The sequence below is a fragment of the Pteropus vampyrus genome, unplaced genomic scaffold, assembly GCF_000151845.1.
Source record: "Pteropus vampyrus isolate Shadow unplaced genomic scaffold, Pvam_2.0 Scaffold18, whole genome shotgun sequence".
Lineage (NCBI taxonomy): Eukaryota > Metazoa > Chordata > Mammalia > Chiroptera > Pteropodidae > Pteropus > Pteropus vampyrus.
In genome coordinates, this window is record NW_011888799.1 from 6,217,652 (window position 1) to 6,239,940 (window position 22,289).

The following is a 22,289-nucleotide window of genomic DNA, read 5'->3' on the forward strand; positions in this document are numbered from 1 at the left end:
TCTTGAGTCCATTGCCTTATGTTCACCCCATCACTCTCCTCCTTGCTTTTTGAGCCCAGGGTTGTGGCAGTGGTTCCGCTCACCACTGAGAATGCTGTATACCTGTCAGCAGCTGCAGCCCCTTCTCTCGGCACCATCCTCGAGGGCCGTTGGCTATCTCCTCATTCTCTGATCATCACATCTCCTATGATTGGTTAGCTTATCTCTGGCACTCTGGAGTGTGTCTCCACGGGGTCGCTCCTTGGTCAGCAGTTTTCCCCTTTCAATAAGCCTTAGATATATAATTCTCTGGGCGTTTTGTGGCACAGGGAAGGTGTGAGTGCTGAGGGCCAGAGATTGAGTCACTTACATTGGTCCTACTTGGCCTAGGTCTCCTCAATATAAGCATGGGACCCAGGCTGGTGTGCCCCTTAGTTAGCAAGTGTCCCCCACATTAGCTAGTATACTTCTCTTTGGGAAACGCTTTCCCCACAGCCTGTTCGCACATCATTTTCCTCTCCTTTTTTTCATCTCTGTGTTGCATCTCCCGTGTGTAGTCTGTATGTCCCTTCCTGTGGAGAGTATTTGTCTTCTCCCCTGACCTCCACTGGGGTGCTTACACAGTGCTTCTCCCAGTAACTCCTGGAGCATCTGCCCAGTGGGCCCTGGAAGGATCCTTGCTTGAATGGAGCTCTTCTCCATCCTATCTGCAAAGTGGTCCTAGGTCCTAGCCCGCCCCACTTACAGCCCCTCCGCACCCCCCCAGGTAGATGGCCCCCCCAGGGCAGGCCCTGCGGACACCCCACCCTCCGGCTGGCGGATGCAGTGCCTAGCGGCTGCTCTTAAGGACGAAACCAACATGAGTGGGGGAGGGGAGCAGGCCGACATCCTGCCGGCCAACTACGTGGTCAAGGATCGCTGGAAGGTGGTGAGTGAGTGACTCGGTGAGGCAGAGGAAGGGGCGGGGGAAGGAATGGAGAAGGTGATCTGGAGACCAGTTAAAACACATGCCCCTCAGCGCCCTTACCCTAAGAGGGAGGTGCCCCTGAGCTCATTTGCATACTGCTTGCAGGTCATTTTTACCTGCACTTGTGGACAATCGCTTTCCCCCAGTGCCCTCTCCAGCCCCGCCCTCTCTCACCCCTTTCTGGGCTAGGTCACGTTAGTCGGGCCCAGCCTGAAACAACTCCTGGTTGGAAGTCGGAGCAGGAGCTGCAGAGCACGGTGGAGGGAGGAGGGAGGGGTGGCTCTTTTTCTGCCGGACGATGGAGAAGGGCAGTGAGTGAGCATGTGTCCCTCCGCTACCGCACAGTGCGGAAAAGCTTGGGTTCGGAGAAGGAGGCCCTGCAGGATGCTCCGACCGCATCCGCACTCCATCTTCTCCATCCACTCTCCTCCCCTCACTGGTTCCTGCCGCAGGTGCAACTCGCGAGACTCCTTCTCCCAGCGTGCCTTGTTCCTCCAGCCCAGGACTTCAGGCTGCTCGGCCTGCTGGGAGTTGTAGTCTGTGTCTTCTCGGGGGGGTTTGGGTCTGGGTGGGAGGGGGGCACGTGAAGACTAGGGGAAAGACAGTGTCTGGGCAGTAGGACCTACTGTAAATCAATCCCTGCCCCGCCCCATTTGTTTCTGTGGCATAAGAGCTCTCTAATGGTCTCTTATCTTTGTGGGGTCAAGATGATGTGGGGAGGATAGTGGGGTGTTAGTGTGTAAACTGTGGGTCTGCACTGGGGAGGGGAGCCTGAAGGAAGAGAGGGGGAATACGCAAGTCAGGTCCACACTAAGCCTGTGTGTGTGTGTGTGTGTGTGTGTGTGTGTGTGTGTGTGTGTGTGTGTGTGTTTGGTGTAGTGAGGCTCAGCTCACCAGGGTTCCAGGACTGAGAGGAGAGTGGGGCCTGAGTGCCAGTAGATCTCCAAGGCAACAACCACCCTGCTGGGCAGGTCCCTTAAGAGGCCCAGGGATAGGGGCAAAGTTGGCAGCATTGACAGAGATGACTTTGGTTGGGGTCCGGGAGCGCTGGAGGGGTGGGGGAGCCAAGGGAAGGGGATGGCTTTGTCCCAGAGGGAAACTTCTTGAGAAAGAGAGTAACGGGGCAGAAATTGGGGAAAGAGGAGCCAGGGCAGTAATCAATGGAAGAAGGTATGGCAAAGTGAGGAGTCTTCCTCCAAGACCCCCATCCTTGGTGCCCTGACATAAGAGCTTCCTGTGCTGGCAGATTGGAGACAGGTCATTTGCACTTGAAGAGGAGAGAGAAAGATGGTGTTCACACACATACTGAGTTTGGGTTAGAACTTGTGCTTTTTGAGGGAGGAGGTGGGAGATGAATGGAAAGAGAAATAGCAAGGGGGAGTTAGGGAAAGGGGGCAAGCATGCAATCTTTACCAGTTGACCTCCCGAGCCCCCGGAGAACTAGAGAGGGTGGGGTGCCAGATGCCTCCCGTCATCCATGTCCCCATAAGGAATGGGACAGAGACATGAGGCAGAGCTCAGGAACCAAGAACAAGCTGCCCAGAGGTGGGCTGTGGCCAGGAGAAAATGAGGGTCAGTGGCACTAGGTGGAGTATTTAAAAACAATAACATTTTATTCTTCTTGAGGCAAGGCTTGTCAGAATCAGGATAGCAAACAAGAATAATAAAAACTTAGCATTTGTTTTGAGCATTTACTGCCACCAGATGTTGTGAAAAAATGCCTTACATACATTATCTCAACAATCAGTGGAGTAGATACTGTTATCCCCGTTTCACAGGTGTGGAAACTCAGGCACAGAGATTAGCTAATTTGCCAAGTTCTTATGACTGGTAGATAGAACCAGGTCTTTCTGACATCTGACAGCCACTGAGCTACACTGCTTTCCAAGAATTAGCCCATCCAAGAATCAAGACCATAGAGCTGACAGTCTTTTGTGACCAACCTTTCCAATTTTCTCTATTTATGGAAGAGGAAAAGTGAAGCCTTAGAATTTAAGAAACTCACCCCAGGTCACCCAGAGCTGGGCCAAGAAACTAGGTTTCTTTTTCCTTGAGTGCTGGTCTTATTGTGTTATGTTTCTTCTCCATTTAGGGAGGTCCTTTGGCAGGAGAGGGGATCATGAAAACAATGTAGAAGGGGAGGAATAGGTTCTGGTGAAAGGAGGTTGAGAGAATATTCCTGTTACTGGGCTGTGGGCAGGGCTGCATTATGACTTTCGTAGGTCCTGGGCACGTCTCCTTCCTGGGCCTCTTCCTCAATAATAAAGTACTAAAAATAGTATTTTCTGACTGCATTGGTATAAAGAGAAATAAATTAATGTTATATATTAAAACTTTCTTTTTGACCTAACAGTTAATTTTTTCTCTCTGACTTTAAAAGACGTTAAAATATTTTTATGCCTCCCAGGAAGATTATGGGCCTAGTCACTGTGCCCATTATGCCTGATATATAAGTCAGCTCAAGCTGTAGGGCCCAGGGAGGAGGGGTATTGGGTGAGTGGGTGGGCATAGACAGCCAACTTCTCACCCCAGGGAAGTTCTGTAAAGGGTGGGTGGGGGGTAAGGGGGAGACTAAGGAAAGAAAAATAGGCTCAGTGTGGAAATGAAGGTGGTAGAGAAATACCCCTGGGCATGCTGGGAAATTGGGGAGTAGGTGTTAGAAATGTCTTGGCTACCCCGAGCCCTCCTCCCTCCTTACTGTCTCCAGCAAGGGTTTTGGAGCCTAGCAGATCTGAGCTTGAATCTCAGCACTGACACTTTTTAAGCCCAGTGTGATCAACTGTTCCTATAATGTCCTGATTCAGAGTGTGGTTCTGCCTCAGATTGCCTGGGGTTAAATGACATCTGGCTTTGCTGCTTACCAGCCATGTGACCTGCAGCAACTTTACTTAACTCTCTGTGCCTTAGTTTCCTTCTGTGTAAAATGGCGACTCTTGTGACCTTCCTCACCTGCGTTGTCATGTGCCTCTGGGGATGAGCTGAGATTATGTCTGAGTCTGGAGCACAGAACCAAGATGTGGTTGTTCCCCTCCTCCTTGCCTTTCCTCCATTCTCACAGCAAACCATAAAGGAATCTAGAAGATACTAGAATCTCCCCTGAGTTTAAAGTTCCCCAGAGGAAGACATGCCATTGCTTCCCTTGAGTGTGCGTCTGTCCCCTCCTGGTTCTGAAATTCTTTTTTTATTTTATTTTTATTAAAAATTATTGGGTGACATCGAGCAACAAAATCCAACAAGTTTCAAGTGTACGATTCAACAGTATGTCGTATATATATTTTGTGTTCACCTCCTAGAGTTAGATTTCCTTCCATCACCAAGTATTCGATCCCTTTTATCCCTACCTACCCCTACTTCTCTCTGAAATTCTTTTAGAAGTCTGACCTTAACTTTCATCTCAGTAGAAAGAGACTCTGGTTTTTCACTGTTCTTCTTCCTTCCTCTTTCCCTGTCTCTTTCCTGGGCATAAGAGCCTTCAAATCTCATCCAGCCTTCTACTTCCCTTCTAAATCTTCCCTTCATCTTTCTCTTTCTTTCTAGAGTGATTTCAATTGTACCCTGCTGAGCACTCTCCGTCCTCAGCTCTGCCCTGCCCCCTTCTTCTCTTCATTCCTATATTTCAATCACCATTAAATGTTTACTGGGCATCCAAGTGCCGAATAAATGCTAAGGGAAGGCTCGAAGATGCAGGAGGCTCAGAGTCGGTTTACAGGCTGGCTGATCAGAGCAGCCACCATCCAATCAATAGCAAGCTCAGTTGTGGCTCGTGAGTTACAAGCCAACAGGATGCAATCGACATCTCTGAAGACAGCAGGCAAGCCAGGAGGGGTGGGCTCCCTGAGGAAGTGAGAATTGAGCTGTACATCTTTCTTAAAAAGTCTCTACTTAGCACCTTCTCCCTAGTCCCCTCACCATTGCCAGCAGCACCCTCACTCTCCAAGAGCCCTGGGCCTCTGACTTGACATAAATTTTAATTCTTTCCATAACTTAGCTTTGCTCATGTCCCCTTGCCGATTCTTCCTCCACGACAGTTCTTCCCCCTGCCTCTTCTCACTACTTGCCTTGGGCTGCTGGAGGAGGAGGGGCCTAGAGGGTCGGATCGCTTCTGCACTGCCTCTGGGAATGGGCAGATTCTCTCCAAATCTCCATTCCCGCATGCTCCCACAGTGCCCCCTGCCCCGGAGAGGAGGCTCACCCTGGTTCTGGGCACAGGAAGTGACATGAACTTCAGCAATAGGCATGGGCAGTGAGTACCCTTTCCTGAGTCCCCTCTCCAAAATGCCCCCTCCCCCAAATACTGTCTCCCTCTAGTGACACCTTTCAGGATTCTGCTAGCCCTAGGAAAGGCCAGCTTCCCTGGGGGATCCACCCTGAAACTGGGAGGTTCTGGAAATTGGTTTTCTTTTCCGACAGAGGTTGTTCAGTCTAGGTGGGGGACGAGGGAGCATGATATTTATTGTCCTCCCAGAAAAATAAGATTGACGACAGTCCATTATCTCTTCAGAATTCTACATGGCTTTTTTTATATGTCTGTATGGAGTCACGGAGCCACCCGTCTCGTATCCTTTCCCACTGCCCACTCTGATATCTGGCTCTGTGTGTGTGTGTGTGTGTGTGTGTGTGTGTGTGTGTGTGTGTGCGCGCGCGCGCGCGCGCGTGTGCGTGTGCATGTGTGTGCGCACACGCGCCCGTGCACTGTTCCACCAATGGGCTGAGCTATCTGTCTCCTGCACCAGGAGAGGAGGTGGGGGCCCTGATAGGTTGGGCGAGGAAGGGAGACATGGGGTCCCCCTTCAAATATGGCCCTTCCTTTCATCAATGAAGGATACGACCCAGCAATGGGTGAAATGAGGAGCTGCTCAGCCTGATTCCTGTGTCCCTTATAATACCTCCCCCCATCTCCGTAGCTGAAAAAGATCGGGGGCGGGGGCTTTGGTGAGATCTACGAGGCCATGGACCTGCTGACCAGGGAGAACGTGGCCCTCAAGGTGGAGTCAGCCCAGCAGCCCAAGCAGGTCCTCAAGATGGAGGTGGCTGTGCTCAAAAAGCTGCAAGGTGAGGGCCTACAGCAGGTGGAATGGTGGGAAGAGGTGATGGAGCCAGGGGCTAAGGGGCAGCTGATAGGTGAAATGAGATGGGACCAGAGTCTAAGAGCAATGATGAGGCTAAGGTCAGGGGGAGGTGGTGGGTGGAGTGGTAACGGGGCCATGGCTGAGCGACCAGGAATCCAGAGTGCATCAGGAGCCCACCTTAGGGTTGGAAGTAAGAGAGGAGTAGGAATTGGAAGACCCCTATCTCTGCCCCTCAGGGAAAGACCACGTGTGCAGGTTCATTGGCTGTGGCCGAAATGAGAAGTTTAACTACGTGGTGATGCAGCTCCAGGTGAGTCCCTGTGGCCCATCCTGCCTCCACTGTCCTTCAAGAGCTTAGGCTGTGACTCTTGGAGTGAGGAGTGAGGAAGGGAGATCGTGGGCCTGGGAGAAGTGGGAAGTGGGCACAAGCGTTTGAGAGTGATGCTGGGCAGAGTGTCGCAGTAGTGGTTGTCGGTCGAGATGGCCACTGAGCTGGGTTGCCCCCCTCCCCCACCCCAGGGCCGGAACTTAGCCGACCTGCGCCGCAGCCAGCCGAGAGGCACCTTCACGCTGAGCACTACGCTGCGGCTGGGCAAGCAGATCCTGGAGTCCATTGAGGCCATCCACTCTGTGGGTTTCCTGCACCGCGACATCAAGCCGGTAAGGGCTGCCCCCTCTGGCCCCCTCCAAAGCACACCCCCATGTCCTCTCCCTCTTTGAGTTCCCTGCTTTCTTCTCTAGAATAGTGGTGAAGGTGAGGACAGCCTCTTCTACCTGTCCCCTCCTCCTGCTCTCCATCCCAAGCACCATCTCTGCCTTCTCCTGCCTCCTAGGAGCACACACCCCTGTCTGTCCCTTGACTACGACCACGCCCTCTCCTGTTCTCTTCCTTTCCCTCACCCCTGACCTGAATAGTCCTTGAACCTAGAAAAGTGAAGGGGTTGGAGAAGGACAGGGAGATCAAGGGAAAGGGACCAGGGCTGTTGCTTGGTAAAGAATTCCAAGCAGCTAATTTTGTGGCATCTTGGATCTAAGTACTAGAAAAAACCTCCTATCTTAAGGAGCAAAAACTAAGGCGCAGAAATATTGGCTGAATGGCCCAAGGTCACACAGCAAGAACAATGTAGGTCTCCTGCTGCCTTAGTTAGACTAAGCCACACTGCCCTGCTGGGGAGTCCCAGAGATTTAGAGCCAGACAGACCTCAGTTCAGCTGTCAGCTAGGTCATCAGTTGGTCTGTGATCTTGGGGAAGCCCCCTGAGTTCTTTGACCTTTAGTTTCCTCATCTCTAAAATGAGAATAATCACACCTGCTCCCCAGATGAGGTGCTGTGACTGGCTGCACAGGCTTGTTTTAGTCTTATGTGAAGGCATGTGAGCTGAGGGTCCCTCATCAGAGCTGTTTCTTGGCATCCCTTGAGGCGGGTCAAGTGGGGTTGGAGCCCACGGCTCACAGTTGCAGTCTTCCCGCAGTCAAACTTCGCCATGGGGAGGCTGCCATCCACCTACAGGAAGTGCTACATGCTGGACTTCGGGCTTGCCCGGCAGTACACCAACACCACGGGGGACGTTCGGCCCGTGAGTATCACAGCACATGGGAATCCTGGTCTCCTCACCTGCTCCCTGATCGGGGGACCCTTCCCCAGGTTTTCCTGCAGCTGCCTGAGCAGGGCCAGCCTGTGTTCAGTGTCAGCAGCACCCAACTCCAGGTCCACACTTGACTTGTCCCCTTTCTCCCTCAGCTTGGGCTCTTGGTGGATGCCACATCCATATCTTGTGTCTGTCTGCCCATTCTGGTCAAAGATGGATGCAGGGGCAGGAGGCAGGTTTAGGAATGGGATTGGTGTGCCAAGTTTGTTCCTGATCAGGCTGGTGTGGGGGTGAAGTGGGGAAGCAAGGGGAAGGCATGGTACAGGGAGCCAGTCAGAGTTAAAGCAGGCAAAGACAGTCTGTGTAAGCAGGGTTGACATGTGGCCAAGGTCAGGGGCAGTGAGTGAGGTTCCTGGTGGTGTTCTCCCCTCTGCAGCCTCGGAATGTGGCCGGGTTTCGAGGGACCGTTCGCTATGCCTCTGTCAATGCCCACAAGAACCGGGTGAGTGGCAGAGCCAGGACTGAGGGATGTGGGGGCAGTAATGACACAGGTCAGGGAGAGCGGATGCTGCTGAGGGAGAGGGTAGGGCGGGCAGCTCTGAAGATGGGGAGAGAAGTGTGGGGCAGGGGCTAGAAGCTGTCACTCCAGAGACCCCGATTGGAAGAAGGCTCTGCCTTTGACTTCTCCTTCTTCTGTGTTTTTGGGAATCTCCTACTCTCTGTTCCCAGCACAGATCTCTGTGGGTGAGAAAGCATACACAGAAGTTTTGACTCTGGGATTCTAGTATGCTGGTGGGTCGGTGGGGGAGCCATAGCTTCATGGAGAACCCGGCTTTGCCCATAAGGGCCTGGGTGTCAGGCCTCCCTGACGGGTGTCTTTCAGTGAAAGGTCAGACCCCCGCTCCCAGGGAAGGAAGGACCTGAGAGCTGTAGGTCACCCTCTTCCTGCCCCTTGCTCCCAGGAGATGGGCCGCCACGATGACCTGTGGTCCCTCTTCTACATGCTGGTGGAGTTTGCAGTGGGCCAGCTGCCCTGGAGGAAGATCAAAGACAAGGTGAGCCCCATGCAACTGGGTCTGAGGAGGCGGAGGAGCACAGGGACAGCTGGGGCTCCATCTCCCTGTGCCTCTTGCCTCCAGGAGCAGGTAGGGATGATCAAGGAAAAGTATGAGCACCGGATGCTACTGAAACACATGCCCTCTGAGTTCCACCTCTTCCTGGACCACATCGCCAGCCTCGACTACTTTACCAAGCCTGATTACCAGGTGGGAGCCTGCCACCTGCCTGCATCTCTGGATACCTCTCTGTGGGCGACCATCGTCAGCCGTGCCCATCCTGCCAAGTGCCCACGCTTTGCCCTGACCATCTCCCCCTGGTCTTCCAACTGCATGAGACTGTTTTGCACTCTTATAAATAGTAGACATAGCTAAGATTTATCAAGTGCTTACCCTATTGTCAGTGCTTTTCATTCATTAACTCATTTAAGCTTCAAAACAAGCCTTTGGTGGTAATTGCATGTTCTTTATGTTATATTCTAGCACTTAACGATTAATTAAACGAAGTGCTTTCAAGTACTTTACACCAAAACACTGCAGGAGGCCGAGTGGGATGATTGTTCTCATGTCATAGATGAGGAAACTGAGGCCGATAGCCTGATAGGAAGCAGGCTGGACTCAGGCACATCTTCTGACTCCAAATCCAGTGCTCTTTCCGAGGTGCCATCCCCACACTCCTAGGGGACTCACTGCCCCTGATGTGAGAATGGGGAAAACGTCGGCAGTGTTCTGCCCAGTGTTCTGCCACTGTGCAGAGCACACAGTGGGCGCTCAGTGACGCAGCCCTCCAGCAGAGAGAACCTGCCCCGCGTTCTGGAGAGAACACACTCAGAGTGGAATGGTCTGGGGGCTTCAGAGGGTCTACGGCTGCCTGCCACCTCCTGAGCCCAGAACCCCAGTTGCTGGCAGAGATGCCTCACTTGGGCAGTAGGACGCCATGCCCCCCAATCCTATCTCAGCCTCATGGGGTCCCCCAGACCACACAGCTGAGAGCACGCCTTGTGTTGGGCCCTATGCTGGCTGCTAAAGATGTAGAGTTGGCAGGTAGGTGTGTGAACAGTTCAAGCTGATGTGCTGTGCCCAATCATGGGAGCTGCGTGGCGTGGGAATCAGGGAAGTCTTCAGAGGGGAGAGGACGAGTGGGGAAGGCACTGCAGGCAGAGGAAGCTGCCTGTGCGGACGCATGACCCCAGGTGGTGGGTTTGGGAAACTACTGGTGGTTCCTGACTGCTGCTGATTCCGCTGCTGCGATGGCGGAAATGGCAGAGGAGTTTGGGGACGGTAATCAGGGGACAGATCTCAGGGGACTTATGTCTAGTCAGTGGGGCTTAAACCAAGATGATAATCTGCATGCTGATGTGCATATTATGTGCATGTTTTCATTTAAAATCAATGTGCCCTTCTCCTTCCAATGCCCCCTCCCGGCCCACCCCTGTCCTGGAAGGCCCCTCTCTTCCCCTTGCAATCCCAGCAACTGTCCCCTCCTCCTGGCTAGCCCCGGGGTCACCTCTCTGTCCTCCCCCACCCCCACCCCCTGCAGTTGATCATGTCGGTGTTTGAGAACAGCATGAAGGAGCGAGGCATCGCTGAGAATGAGGCCTTTGACTGGGAAAAGGCGGGCACCGACGCCCTCCTGTCCACGAGCACATCCACCCCGCCCCAGCAGAATACCCGGCAGACGGCAGCCATGTTTGGGTGAGTCTTGGGAGGGGTGATGGCCAGGCGGGAAGCCAGATAACCCCTGCCTGGAGCTGTCACCAAGAAGCCAGCCCTCTCTTCTTTTTTCTACCTGGACACACCTGGCCGTCTCTCCTATTCTTGGTGATCAACAGTGGGGTTCTTGAACCCCAGGAACTTCTATCATATCTGCACCCTCAATCTGTACATGGAGTGGGGTCTTCATTTGGAGCTGCTCACCTTTCTGGGGAGCAGGGATCCCTGAGTGAAACTTCCTGAGCCCCATCATTTGTTTCTCCATGCTCACATGTGTTCATTTCGTGAATATGTCTTGAGTCCCACCGCTAGGCCCTGTGGAAGTACAGGAAAAACATGCAGCCCCTGCCTTCCAAGTGCTCTCAGTTGGTCTAAGGTATTTGTAATCCATGGGTCAGCAATTTAAAAACCTCGTGGTGGGCACAAAGACAGAGGTTGCCAGAGCGAGAAGAGGGCTCCCGCCCAACCCCTGGAACGAGCCAGGGAGAGATGTGGATGTGGGCTCCAGGGACACATTTGGGAAGAAAAGTCAACAGAACTTGTCAACACATTATGGTGCCCAGTTCTGTAAAGACATTGCTCAAGGTGCTGCAATCACATTGCTCAAGTGATTCTTCTCTTTAGCCCCATTCCTGGTCTGAAGGAAGCCAGCCAGGCCAGGGCCTGGAAAGCAGTGGGATCTCTTAAATAAATAGAGCTAAGTGGTATCGTGCAGTCCCTGCCAGTCACATCTTACAGTCCTCTGCTAACCTGAGGATGGTCTTCGTGAGCCAGGGGTGGTAATAGGCCTAAGGGACACCTCGCCACTGCTTGGGCCTGACCTATACTCACTCTCATGGGTGGCAGTGATCTCCAGGGCCTGTGCTGGCAAGAAAGGGCACCCCTGCCAGCCTTGCCTATGACCCCCCTACTGGCTTCTTTAGGGTGGTCAATGTGACGCCAGTGCCTGGGGACCTTCTCCGGGAGAACACCGAGGACGTGCTGCAGGGCGAGCACCTGAGTGACCAGGAGAACGCACCCCCGATCCTGCCTGGGCGGCCCCCTGAGGGGCTGAACCCTAGCCCCCACCTTGCCCCCCATCCCGGGGGTCCTGAGGCTGAAGTCTGGGAGGAGACAGATGTCAACCGGAACAAACTCCGGATCAACATTGGCAAAGTAACTGCAGCCAGGGAGAAGAATGTGGGTGGCCTTCCCAGCCCGCGGGACCCCTCCCCGTTGCTCTCGAGTGCCCTCTCCCAGGCCACATGCCTGCTGGCCCTGCTTCAGTGGCCTTGCCCCATCTCAGGATCACCAGCACCCTGTGCTCGACCTCCCTCTACCTCCTTTGCCCTGAGAAAACCACCTGACCCACAGCTGCGTTGTGGGCCCCAGCTCACAGAAACCCCCCTCTCCCACAGACCCCCTGTGTGGTGGAAGAGGAGCAGAGCCGAGGTGTGGGGGTCCCTAGCTCCCCAGTGCGTGCTCCCCCAGACTCACCGACAACCCCAGTCCGTTCTCTGCGCTACCGGAGGGTCAACAGCCCTGAGTCGGAGAGGCTCTCCACTGCGGATGGGCGGGTGGAACTGCACGAGAGGAGGTGGGTCTGGGACCAGGGAATGGTCAAGGGCCCCCTGGTCCCCTCCACCTTCACGTGGCCGGTCTGGAGGAAAGGTCAGATTCCAGGCAGAGGCAGAGGGATCCTGGGAGTGTTGAGACGATTGTACTTGGGCCCAGGGGCGGACTCGTTTAGAGTCGGTGACAGGGCCTGGAGAGGAGATAGGGGACGCAGAGGTCCCAGCTCATGCCACAGAGGGATATGGGTGGTGGGGGGCATAGGTGGGGTCCCTAGGCCCAGGAGAAGGTGAGGGATGAGGTGGGTGTGCTTCCAGAACCTCTTTCCCTAGAGGTTAATTACAGATACCTCAGAGAGCTGACTAGGCTCCTTTCAGCTTGGTGGCAGGTGCCCGGGAGAAGGGTTCCAGGAGTACTCAGCTTGAGGTGGAGATAGACCAGGTTTTGGGGGTGAGGGCTTAGGGATCTGAATGTTAGGGAGGGGACCTTGTTGGTGGGAGGAAGTGTTGGAGAGTTTAGAGCTAAGGTAAGCCTTGCGTGGCCAATGGCCAACAGGGACCAGGGCTAGATCTCCATCAGGATCTGGCAGGTGGGACAACCTCAGGTGGAAGAGAGACATATATCCCTGTCCTCCCTTGGCTCTTGGTGGGGCTTCACCCTACAGCAGGGCTGAGGCCTTTTCTGCACAAGGAAAGGAATCTCTTCCCCAGGCCCAGCTCTGCGGGAGGGGTCCTTTCCACACCCACACAGTGTGGCCCTCATGCCCCACCTCAGCCATGGCTCTTCCTCTGGATTCTGCCCCCAAATGCACTCTACCTCTGGGATGGGGCACAGCGCCCTTTTGGACTGTGGAGAAGCCTGAGACAGGGGAGCCCCATGCCAGTCCTTGTGGTGACCCCAGGACAGAAGAATATGACGCTGTCCTCAGGGAGCTGAAAGCCCTCATGCACACTCTCCTACTTACACAGGCTTGGCCTGTGTTTTCATCCATGGTAACCTGGAGGATTCTGGAAATGGAGAAATGAGGGAGGGCAGTTTGGAAGAGGTATGAGTGGAGAAGAGAGGTGGGAAATGCTCTCACCAAAAATAGTCCTGAAGAGCAAATTGATTTGGCTCAGAGTTAACAGCATCCCTTGTTTCAGGGATGCTGGGGAGAGAAGAGAGCTGAGGAGAGATTTTTCTGGAAGGGACGTTTCTGGATCTCATCTGCAGGGCAGAGAGTTTGGGTGGGCCCTGGGGCACTGGGGAGCAGAAGAAAGTATGAAGTGGATAAGATTCGGATTTTCCGACCACCCCCCTCTTTTCAGTCCCCACTCCCCACCTATGCCCTGATCTCCCTGATCTCCAGCCCGTCTCTTCTTTAGGCACCCTCTCTCTCCTTTATATCCATCAAAACAAACCATGCTCTCAGGAAAGGAAGCGACATCAGCCATTTACATGGGAGTATAAATGTTAGACCCTGGGCAACCTCCCTCAGGGGTGTTTTTATTTTAAGTCTTATTAACAAATTAAGAAAAATATTGTGTACAGTCAGTGTTGGCAGGTCTGCTGTAGGCCAGGGAGGCCATATGTTGACAAAGCCCCACAGGTGGCTTCAATCTGCACCCCTCCCTCTCACAGGCTCCATGCTGGAGGAGCATGAAAGTCAGCCCTCTGCCCACAGCCTGAGTGTGAGGATGTGCACACCCCAGAGGAACTAAGCCTTCATGGTTCTCAGTGGGGGCACCCTGGCATTTGAGAGAGGACGATTATTCTTTGCGTAGTGGTCTCCCCTCCACACACGTACAACCAGAAATACCCTCCTACTGGGGCCCGTGCACCCCTCAGTTGAGAACCTCTGAAAGTAATTTGAGATTGTCAGCACAGTTTAAAATCATGAAAGAGATGTTCCAAGGCAAGCCAGTGCCCCAGACGTGAACAGTCAGATGGGACCCAGTCTCTGCCTGGCAGAACTCACAGCCTCTTGGGCAGGCAGATGTATAAACACACATGTGCTCTGCTCTGATGAGAGGGGACACGGGGAGCACTGAGAGAGCAAAATAGCTCCCACGCAGGATGCAAAGGCTCCCTAGAGGAGGTGACATCTGAACTGAGATGTACAGCAAAGGGTAGAAGGACAGGCTGTGTGGAGGGAACAGCATGGGCAAAGGTACAGAGCACAAAAGGTACAGAGGTGTGAGCACTTAGGCAATTTGGGGGAAAGCGTGGGAATCTGAGATGGGTCTGGCCAAGGGAATGGGGAAACTGGGCCTTAGTCTGGCAGCCAAGGATCTTGAGTGTTAAACTGAGGAATGTGGACTTTGTCTTTGGGGTTGGCAGCCACTGGAGTTTGTTGGGAGCAGTGAAACCAGTCAGGCTGGCCTGAAGGGTAATGGTAGAAGAGGCCAGAAAAACCATCTGCAAACTCAAGGGCCAAATGGGTGTTTGCCCTGGATGCTGCAGGGAGGAGCCCCTGATGAAGTGTGAACACTGGACGGGCAAACAGAAAGTTGGCTTTAGGAAGATTGAGTTCCCCTGGGGTGGTCTGGAGGAAAGCATTCCTTGGGCATAGGAATGAGATTTTATTTCCTGCATGTTTACATTCCTGGAACACAGTGAGCATTCAAAAAGATGTGTTGAATGAATGAAATCTTTACATGGAGTGAGGGTGGCGGGTGACAATCCAGGAGGTGACTGGGCCTGGACCAGGGTGGGAGAGGTGCCATGGTCAGGAGGATCTAGGTGGCACAGCCCACCCTGCCACCTATGTGGGCTCCTTGGGGGTCCAGAGGGACCAGGCTCTGAGTCCCACCTGGGGTGGCTTTGCAGGTCACGAATGGATTTGCCTGGCTCACCCTCGCGCCAGGCCTGCTCCTCACAGCCAGCCCAGATGCTGTCAGTGGACACGGGCCAGGCCGATCGGCAGGCCAGTGGCCGCATGGATGTGTCAGCCTCCGTGGAGCAGGAGGCTCTGAGCAATGCCTTCCGATCAGTGCCGCTGGCCGAGGAGGAGGACTTTGACAGCAAGGAGTGGGTCATCATTGACAAGGAGACAGAGCTCAAGGACTTCCCCCCGGGAGCTGAGCCCAGCACGTCGGGCACCACAGATGAGGAGCCCGAGGAGCTGCGGCCGCTGCCTGAGGAGGGCGAGGAACGGCGGAGGCCAGGGCCAGAGCCCATCATCCGGCCCCGGGGGCGCAGCATGCAGCCACTGGCTGAGGAGGACCCACGGCAGATGTCATCCCAGTCCCCGCCACCTCAGCTGAGCCAGGCTGATGGCCGGTCAGAGACATCCCAGCCCCCCACGCCCGGCAGCCCTTCCCACTCGCCCCTGCACTCGGGACCCCGCCCTCGACGGAGAGAGTCAGATCCCACTGGCCCACAGAGACAGGTAAGGTTGGGCTTGTATCCCACGTCCCACCCCCGGACACCCACAGTCCTGGCATTGGAGCCTGGAGTGCTCAGTGGGGGCTACCAACCAGCAGTAGACTGTTGCAGGCTATGATTAAAGGTCTGAAATTATGCTTGGGGGTCAGGCAAGGCTTCCCAGAGGAAGTACCCTCCAAGTTCTGAGTTGAGTCTTGCATTCTGAGCAGTGTTAGCCTTGTGACAAAGCAGGAGTAAGGCCTCCCAGGACAAGGGGACAGAGTGTTCAAAGGCCCAGAGGTGGCTATTGGAAAGCGCTGTGCTGATTGCAAATTGCAGCAGGTGAGGCTGTGAGGTAGGGCCTGGGACCCTGTCCTGGAGGGCCTTGGGGCTAAGCTAAGTGGTTGAGGCTCAATTCTGAAAACTTGGTGAGCCACCGAAGTCCTTTAAACAGGGGTGCAACATGATTATATTGGTGCTTTTGAATGATCCCTCTGGTTGCTGTGTGGAAAGTGGATTGGAGGAGCACAAAACTCTAAGTAGGAAGGCCACATGGCAAGTGCCAGCAGGACGGTGTCCTGGTGGCTCGGACCAGGGTCGGGGCTCTGGACGTAGGGCATGGTGGATGGAGCCAAGAAGTGTTAGGGAGAGTACTGAGGGGGCTGTGATGGAGTGGAGGGGGTCTCGGCTGATGCCCAGCATTCTGGGTGGATGGCAGTGCTGTCACTGAGTGGTGTGAAGGGAACATGGACTCAGATTTGGACACGATGACCTCGTGTACCTGTGGGATGTCCTCTGAGGCCTGTGGAGAAATTTCAGGAGAAATTTCAGTCAAAAATACAGATTCAGGCATCTTGGAAACCCCACAGGAGTGAGTGATGTCACCCAAGAGAGCCAAGGGCGAGAGCAGAGCCAGGAGACACCTCAGGGTATGAGAGGAAAAGAAGCCCTCGAGAAAGACTGAGAAAGAGGGGCCAAAGCGTCGGGGTGGGACTTAGGGAAAGGAGTCCAGAAAACCAGTGAAGGGCTAGCCAAAGGCGGTGAGGGCAGCAGGGAGTGGCCGGGGAGCTTCCTGTGGGCTCCATGTGGGAGATGAGCCCAGAGAGTCAGGATGGACAGGCAGTGGGGAGAAATGGAGCCAGGGTGTGAGGGACCCTAGACTAGGCACAGGGGTGGGCATGCTGGGGGCCCTGGGAGGACCCAGTCAGGCTGCAGTGGCACCTTTTCTTATGGGGGGACTGAGGGACAAGGCTGGAAGGGCAAGGGTGGAGGGTGCCAGATGGTGGCTGAATCGCGAATGCTGGATTGAAGATCCACAGCATGTTTCACAGTATTTTGGTTACTTTTTTCTGGCAAGGATGCGGTGTCGGAATAGGTGGAAGGCTATTGACCTGGCCTGGCCTCTCTTTGCTGGGAAGAAGCTGACCTCTAATCCAGGAAGTAGCTCCAATTCTTACGCTGGGTGCTGAATGGGGCCCACATTCCCTCAGAGGGGCTGGGGAGAGCCAAGGAGGTAACGAAGCTAGAGGGCTCAGGGGCTGTTCCGCGTCCTGCTTTATGGTGCCACATTTGGGACACGCTCTCAGGTGGCTCTGGGAGATACCAAGGTGGAGATCGGGGCCAGTTCTTCAGTGTACTCGGATTGGGAGGCCCGACCTGGGAGCACGAGGGTGCCCTGGAGAAGAGCAGTTCCAGGGAGGGCTGTATTCAGGCCTCATCCCTGTGTCTGGAAAAGAAGACCTCTGAGTGGAGACCCTGAGAAATGTGCATCTGGCCTTGCTCTAGACTCTGGAAAGCTGGGGACTCAGCTATGGGATACCACGAGACCTACCCAGAGAGGTCCTAGCCAGCCTGAGCTGGGCTAGTATGACTGTGTTGCTGGCCTGGACATTGTTCTCCCCAGAACCAGCACTATATAAGCTGTAGAAGGAGAAAGGTCTGTTTGGGACTCCCTTACTTCCCTCTCGTTCACTCATTTTTTTCACTCATTCATTCATTCATTCATTTGTTCAATACCTAGTCATTCCACACTTACTGACCATCTACTCTGTGCCTAGTACCTGAGGCAACGGAGTTCATATGCACAATAGGTTGTGCATATGCCCACGAGAAGCACATAGTCTAGGAGGGGAGCCAGACTAGTGGTGTGGGATAGAGAGAAAGCCCCGAATTAAAGTCAAGAGGCCTAGGTTCTGGCCCTGGGCTCTGCCAGTCCCTTCCTGGTGACTGTATGCCAGTTGGGTCTCAGAGTGAGGGAGCTGAGCCGTCCGGGAGGTTTTTCTCATCTTCAGATTCCCACCCATGTCCTGGGAGTTTTCTTCACATTGGGGAACTCTGACTAAGGGGGTGAGGAGAGAGATTTGGGGGAGCAGGCACAGGCCTATTGTCCAGTCAGTCAGTCAGTCGGTCAGTCTTCGGCTAAGTTTCTGCTTGTGACATGGGTGGGTGCTGCCCGTCTCAGGGAGCAATGACTTGCATGTGTCTAGAGGTGGCGTTAAGTGATTGCGGGCCTTGGTTTCCCCACAGAGTACAGAAGTGAGGTTGGTTAGCATTCTACAATTGTGTGCGTGTATTTCTGTGTAAACTTAGGTCAGGAGTAGGCATCCATCTGTGTGTGGGTGTGTCCATATGTGTGCACATGCATGTGGGGACACACATCATTGCGTCTGTGTAGAGTGGGTAGTGGGTCTGCGAGTGTGTAGGGAACCACAGAAAGCTGGACCATCAAAGCTGGAAGGAGAATAACAATCATAGTAATAACTCTAATGACAATAATAATAGCTGGCACTGCTCTCAGCACTTTGGTATTTGCATGTGTGTTCCCGACAACAATGCTGTGAATGGTAACCCCCAGGTAAAAGGTAAGGAAATGGAGGCTCAGAGGAGCCTAGGGTCACCAGGTAGAACCAGGATTTGAATCCTGGCAGCTGGCTCCAGGGTCATGCTCTAGGCCACTCAGTTTGAGAACTGTGTGTTTAGGAGAGGAGCAAACACAAGCCAGAGAGAGCAAATGGCTTGTGCGGGGTCAGAATGGGGTGTGTGTGTGTGTGTGTGTGTGTGTGTGTGTGTGTGTGTGTTGCATGCATGCAGGTGTGTGCACCTACTGGTTGGGCCATGTCAGCAAGAGTGCCTGTGGGCATGTCAGTGTGCATGGTGGCCTGTATGAGGGACCATGTGCAACCTCATAGGGTGTGACATGTTTAGCCGAATGTAACAGGATGGAGCAGAGATCTTTCTTCCTCAAGGGCAGGAGAAGAGGGAAAAATGGACTGGCATGTTTTTCCTTCTTTCTTTGGTCTAGAAGGAGTCCTGAGACTGTCTATGTGGGGGCTCTCAAACCTGGCTGCACATTGGAATCATAGTTTGTGGAATTCTCCCCACTATGTAACTACATTAAATGGCTAGAGAAGGGCGGGAAGTCTCTCCAGAAACTCTCCACCCCACCCCCACCCCCACCTTTCTGCAAGGAGTCCCTCCTAGACCTACCTTGGTCTGCTCAGTATCTGATGTGTGAATTTCCTCATAACAGCAGTCTTTAAAGGTTTGGGCACCTGCAACTGTCACTTATCCCTGTGCACAGCAGGGACGAGGATAATGTGGAACCAGGCACAGTTTAGAATCAGGCACACCAAGAGTTATTTGGTGTGCATGCCATGATCCTTTAAATTCTTTTCTTTACACACACCTCGAATTCTTCTCTAGGGAATTTAAAGTAAAAAATTGGAAGTGGCTGGGAAAATTAGGGCAGAGGGGAAAGCAGCAGATAGTGTGTGACAGTGTATGATTTGGGGGCAAGGTATTTGCCAGGTCATCCCTAGCTGATAACACAGCAGGTCAGCATTCCCCGAGCACATGGACATTTGCTGGCAGTCACTAGGACACTTCCCTGCCCTGTGCCAGGCAGTGTGCTAGGGACTGGGGGACAAAGCTGATTAAAGCTTCCCAGTCTTGCCCTTTCGTAACTAGAAGTCAAGAGAGGTGGGGAGGGGACGCAGAGTATAAACATGGAAGTTCATGATTCAGGGCCACAGGGGAGAGAAAAGAAAACTCTTCTCTGCTTAGGAACAGGGAGCCCGCCTGGGAAGCTGGGGTGGTCTCACGGAGATGATACTTCAGCTGGCCTTTGAGGACAAGTAGGTGGCCACAGGGGGCACCTGGCCTGAACGGGCAGGAGCATGTTGGGATTAAATTCCCCTGGCAGCTGACTAAACTGTGGCTGGGATGTCCAACTCGAGCTACCCCCATGTGCTGTGAGAGGGGCTATGGGCAACTGTGGGTGCCTCTGTCCCTTGGTATCTTCGGTGGGCCTTAGACCCCCTCACTCTCAGTGCAAATGGGACCAGCTCATGGATCTTAGACTTGGTCAAAAAGAAATTGGAAGAGAAAATAGGGTGAGGGCAAAGACATTGTGCCCCTATCCGCAAGGGACACTGGAGCTGAGTGTCCTGGGCCCCCTCCTCCTCCAGCCCGCTAGCAGCTGGCCTAGCCAGTCCTCACTGCCCCCACCAAAAGCTATTTAAACTGGCCTCTGTCTCAGGAAGAGCTAAGGGTCGAGATGGGAAAGGCTTGGTGACATCTACGCCACCATTTCCATCCCCACATGCCTGAGACACTCAGTCTCATTTTCCCTTTTCCCTCTGAGGATACAAAGGCAGGAGGGCACTAGTTAGGAATCTTCGTGATGACAGCGAAGCAGCCAAGCCCCTGCCACAGCTGCCTGTGGTTTGGCCTTGGAGAGGACAAGGAAAAAGCCACTTTGTAGAAATGTTTTCTATTTGACCCACCTGCCGCCAGGCCTCTACCCCTGTCCTCATTCTCAAGAGTGCTTTAAAGGATAATAAAGCAGCTCACATGACACAGTATTCACTCTATGGCAGGCACTGTTCTAAGTGGTCTACATATTATAACATCTAATCCTTGAAACAACCCCGTGAGGTGGGAGCTGTTGTCACTCCATTTCACACATGAGGAAGCTGAGGCATGAAGTGGAGGAAGTAACTTGCTTGAGGTCACCCAGGTAGTAAGTGGTGGAGTTGAGATTCGAACAGTAGTTGAACTCCAGAATCCTGTCCTTATGCGAGTTGTCACTGAAACCCTGATGTCCCCAAACCCATGATGGAGGCAGGGGTGTCAAAGCAGAGGGTGTGCAAAGAAGTGTTTTCTTGACCTCATGAAAACATGGAGTCTAGCTGGGGAGATAGACAGGACACAGCTGCCAACACATGGCAGTGACAGTCGCAGGGCGGCCTTCTTCAAAGGGAAGATTCCTCAGCCCAGAAGGAATTCTGAGCTAGGTGGGGCTAAGCCAGGAAAGCTTCCTGGAGGAGGTGAGTACCAAGGTCTCTGCAAGGAGACCTTGGTGTGAGAAGTGACAGAGAAGAGGAGGGGATGGGCGTTGCAGGCCAGAGCTGAGGTTCTGAGGCAGGACCCAGTGGTCTGCACCCCCTTCACCCTGCCCAACCTTGCTCACCCTCCGGGGACGCTGGCGCCGCAGGGACTGTGCGCGGTGGGTGGTCCCCGAGACGGAGCTGTCGAGTCTGTGCCTGACACCTCTTTTCCCTCCACTCTCTTGGTCTCTTTCAGTTGGAGGAGGACAGACTCTCGGGGCACTCCCTCCCGCGGTACAGCCCCCTGCGACGACTGGCGTCCTCCGTATTCTCCTCCTCCACGCTGGAGACCGAGCATTACCCTCACCCTGGCGGCGGCGGCTCCTCGGGCTCCTCCGGTTCCCTCATTCAGCGCAGCCGCTCGGCGGAGAGCAGCCCCGTGCGGGCGCCCCACCGGCGCCATGCGCCCCTCGCCACCGGCAACCACAGACTCGTGCCCTCGGTGCTCCGCATCTCGCGGTCCCAGCTGCAGCAGGTGTGGGCCCGCTTCACCCACAAGACCTAGGCTGGGCACCCCCCCCTCCTGGAGGGGGCAGGTGGGGGGGGTGGGGAGCAGGCAGAGACCATGGTTCCTTCCCAGGACGCAATAATCAGACACTCACATACCCTATCCCACCCCATCATGCAATACAGCCCCCATAACATTGGCCCAAGGTACTGTAATACCTCCCACCCCCATTGTCTCCCTTTGCTCAGTGCCAGGCAAATGGTGCAGGGAGGGGTGGTGCTGTTGGTGCAGGAGTTTGTCCTGGATAGGACAGGGCACTTGGCTGGGGCCACCAGTGGATCCAGAGTCCAGTGGAAATTAAGGTGTCAGGGAGATGAGGCATGCTGGGTCAGAATCAGCCTAGCATGAGGTTTATTCTGTTTAATCTGTTTAATCTCTTGGCATGGCTAGGTCTGGTCCACCCTTGAAGGGGTTGGCAGAAGACTGGGCCCAACTCGGAGGGGTATTAGTGCCTGTCTGTCTTTGTGGGGCGAGGTGTGTGGCCCTGTGTATGAGATGGGGGCCTGGCCAGCCAAATTTGAAGTTTGGTGGGGAGTGCCTCTATACTCAGTGATATGGGGGAAGCAGCCCTGTGACCCAGTGAGCTATTCACATGCCACTGTCACAAAGGACAAGGTCTCTGCCTCCCACATCTCACCCTAGGAGGCCTGGAGCTCAGTCCACTTGTAGGCTCCCCCTCCCCCAAGCCATTTGGGCTATCGGGTCACTAGTGGGATTGGTTGCCTGGCCCAGCTCCTTGAGGGCCGAGGATGGATGAATAGGGTCCTGGGATCTGCCCTCAGAGGGAACTGGAGCCTTGGGGTAAGGGGACCCTGTCTAGAAGTAGTGACAGAGAGGGTGGTTAAAGATGGGCAGGACCTGTGAGCTCAAGACAAACCCCAGACAGCAGCAAGCCCACCACTGACCCTCTCAGAGGGCGACTGCTTCCCTCTGAGTGCCCAGCCAAGCCACCTGGCCCCCAGGGGTCATGGTGAAAACAGCCCAGGGAAGGCAGGTCAGATGGGGTTCTGAAGACGGGTGGGGTGTCAGGATGCCAGATTGCTTATGCCCTTTCTGTCACTGCAGAGACCCTCGAGGTTCCCTTTCTTCATTCTTGCCCATGTCAGCCAGCACCTCTGTTCCCCTAG

At 54.2% G+C, this 22,289-nt stretch overlaps 1 protein-coding gene across 1 annotated transcript in view; it reads left to right on the forward strand.

The window, feature by feature from the left end:
- The first annotated feature begins 799 nt into the window (after positions 1 to 799).
- Positions 800 to 22,289, forward strand: part of TTBK1 (tau tubulin kinase 1) — a 37,002-nt gene continuing 15,512 nt past the window's right edge. The window contains exons 1-12 of the mRNA XM_011354674.1: positions 800 to 907; positions 5,851 to 5,998; positions 6,252 to 6,325; positions 6,535 to 6,675; positions 7,487 to 7,591; positions 8,040 to 8,105; positions 8,566 to 8,658; positions 8,743 to 8,868; positions 10,199 to 10,353; positions 11,295 to 11,526; positions 11,769 to 11,947; positions 14,731 to 15,292. Of these exons, the coding sequence (XP_011352976.1) occupies positions 800 to 907; positions 5,851 to 5,998; positions 6,252 to 6,325; positions 6,535 to 6,675; positions 7,487 to 7,591; positions 8,040 to 8,105; positions 8,566 to 8,658; positions 8,743 to 8,868; positions 10,199 to 10,353; positions 11,295 to 11,526; positions 11,769 to 11,947; positions 14,731 to 15,292 (1,989 nt within the window). The remainder of the gene's footprint in view (positions 908 to 5,850; positions 5,999 to 6,251; positions 6,326 to 6,534; positions 6,676 to 7,486; positions 7,592 to 8,039; positions 8,106 to 8,565; positions 8,659 to 8,742; positions 8,869 to 10,198; positions 10,354 to 11,294; positions 11,527 to 11,768; positions 11,948 to 14,730; positions 15,293 to 22,289) is intronic.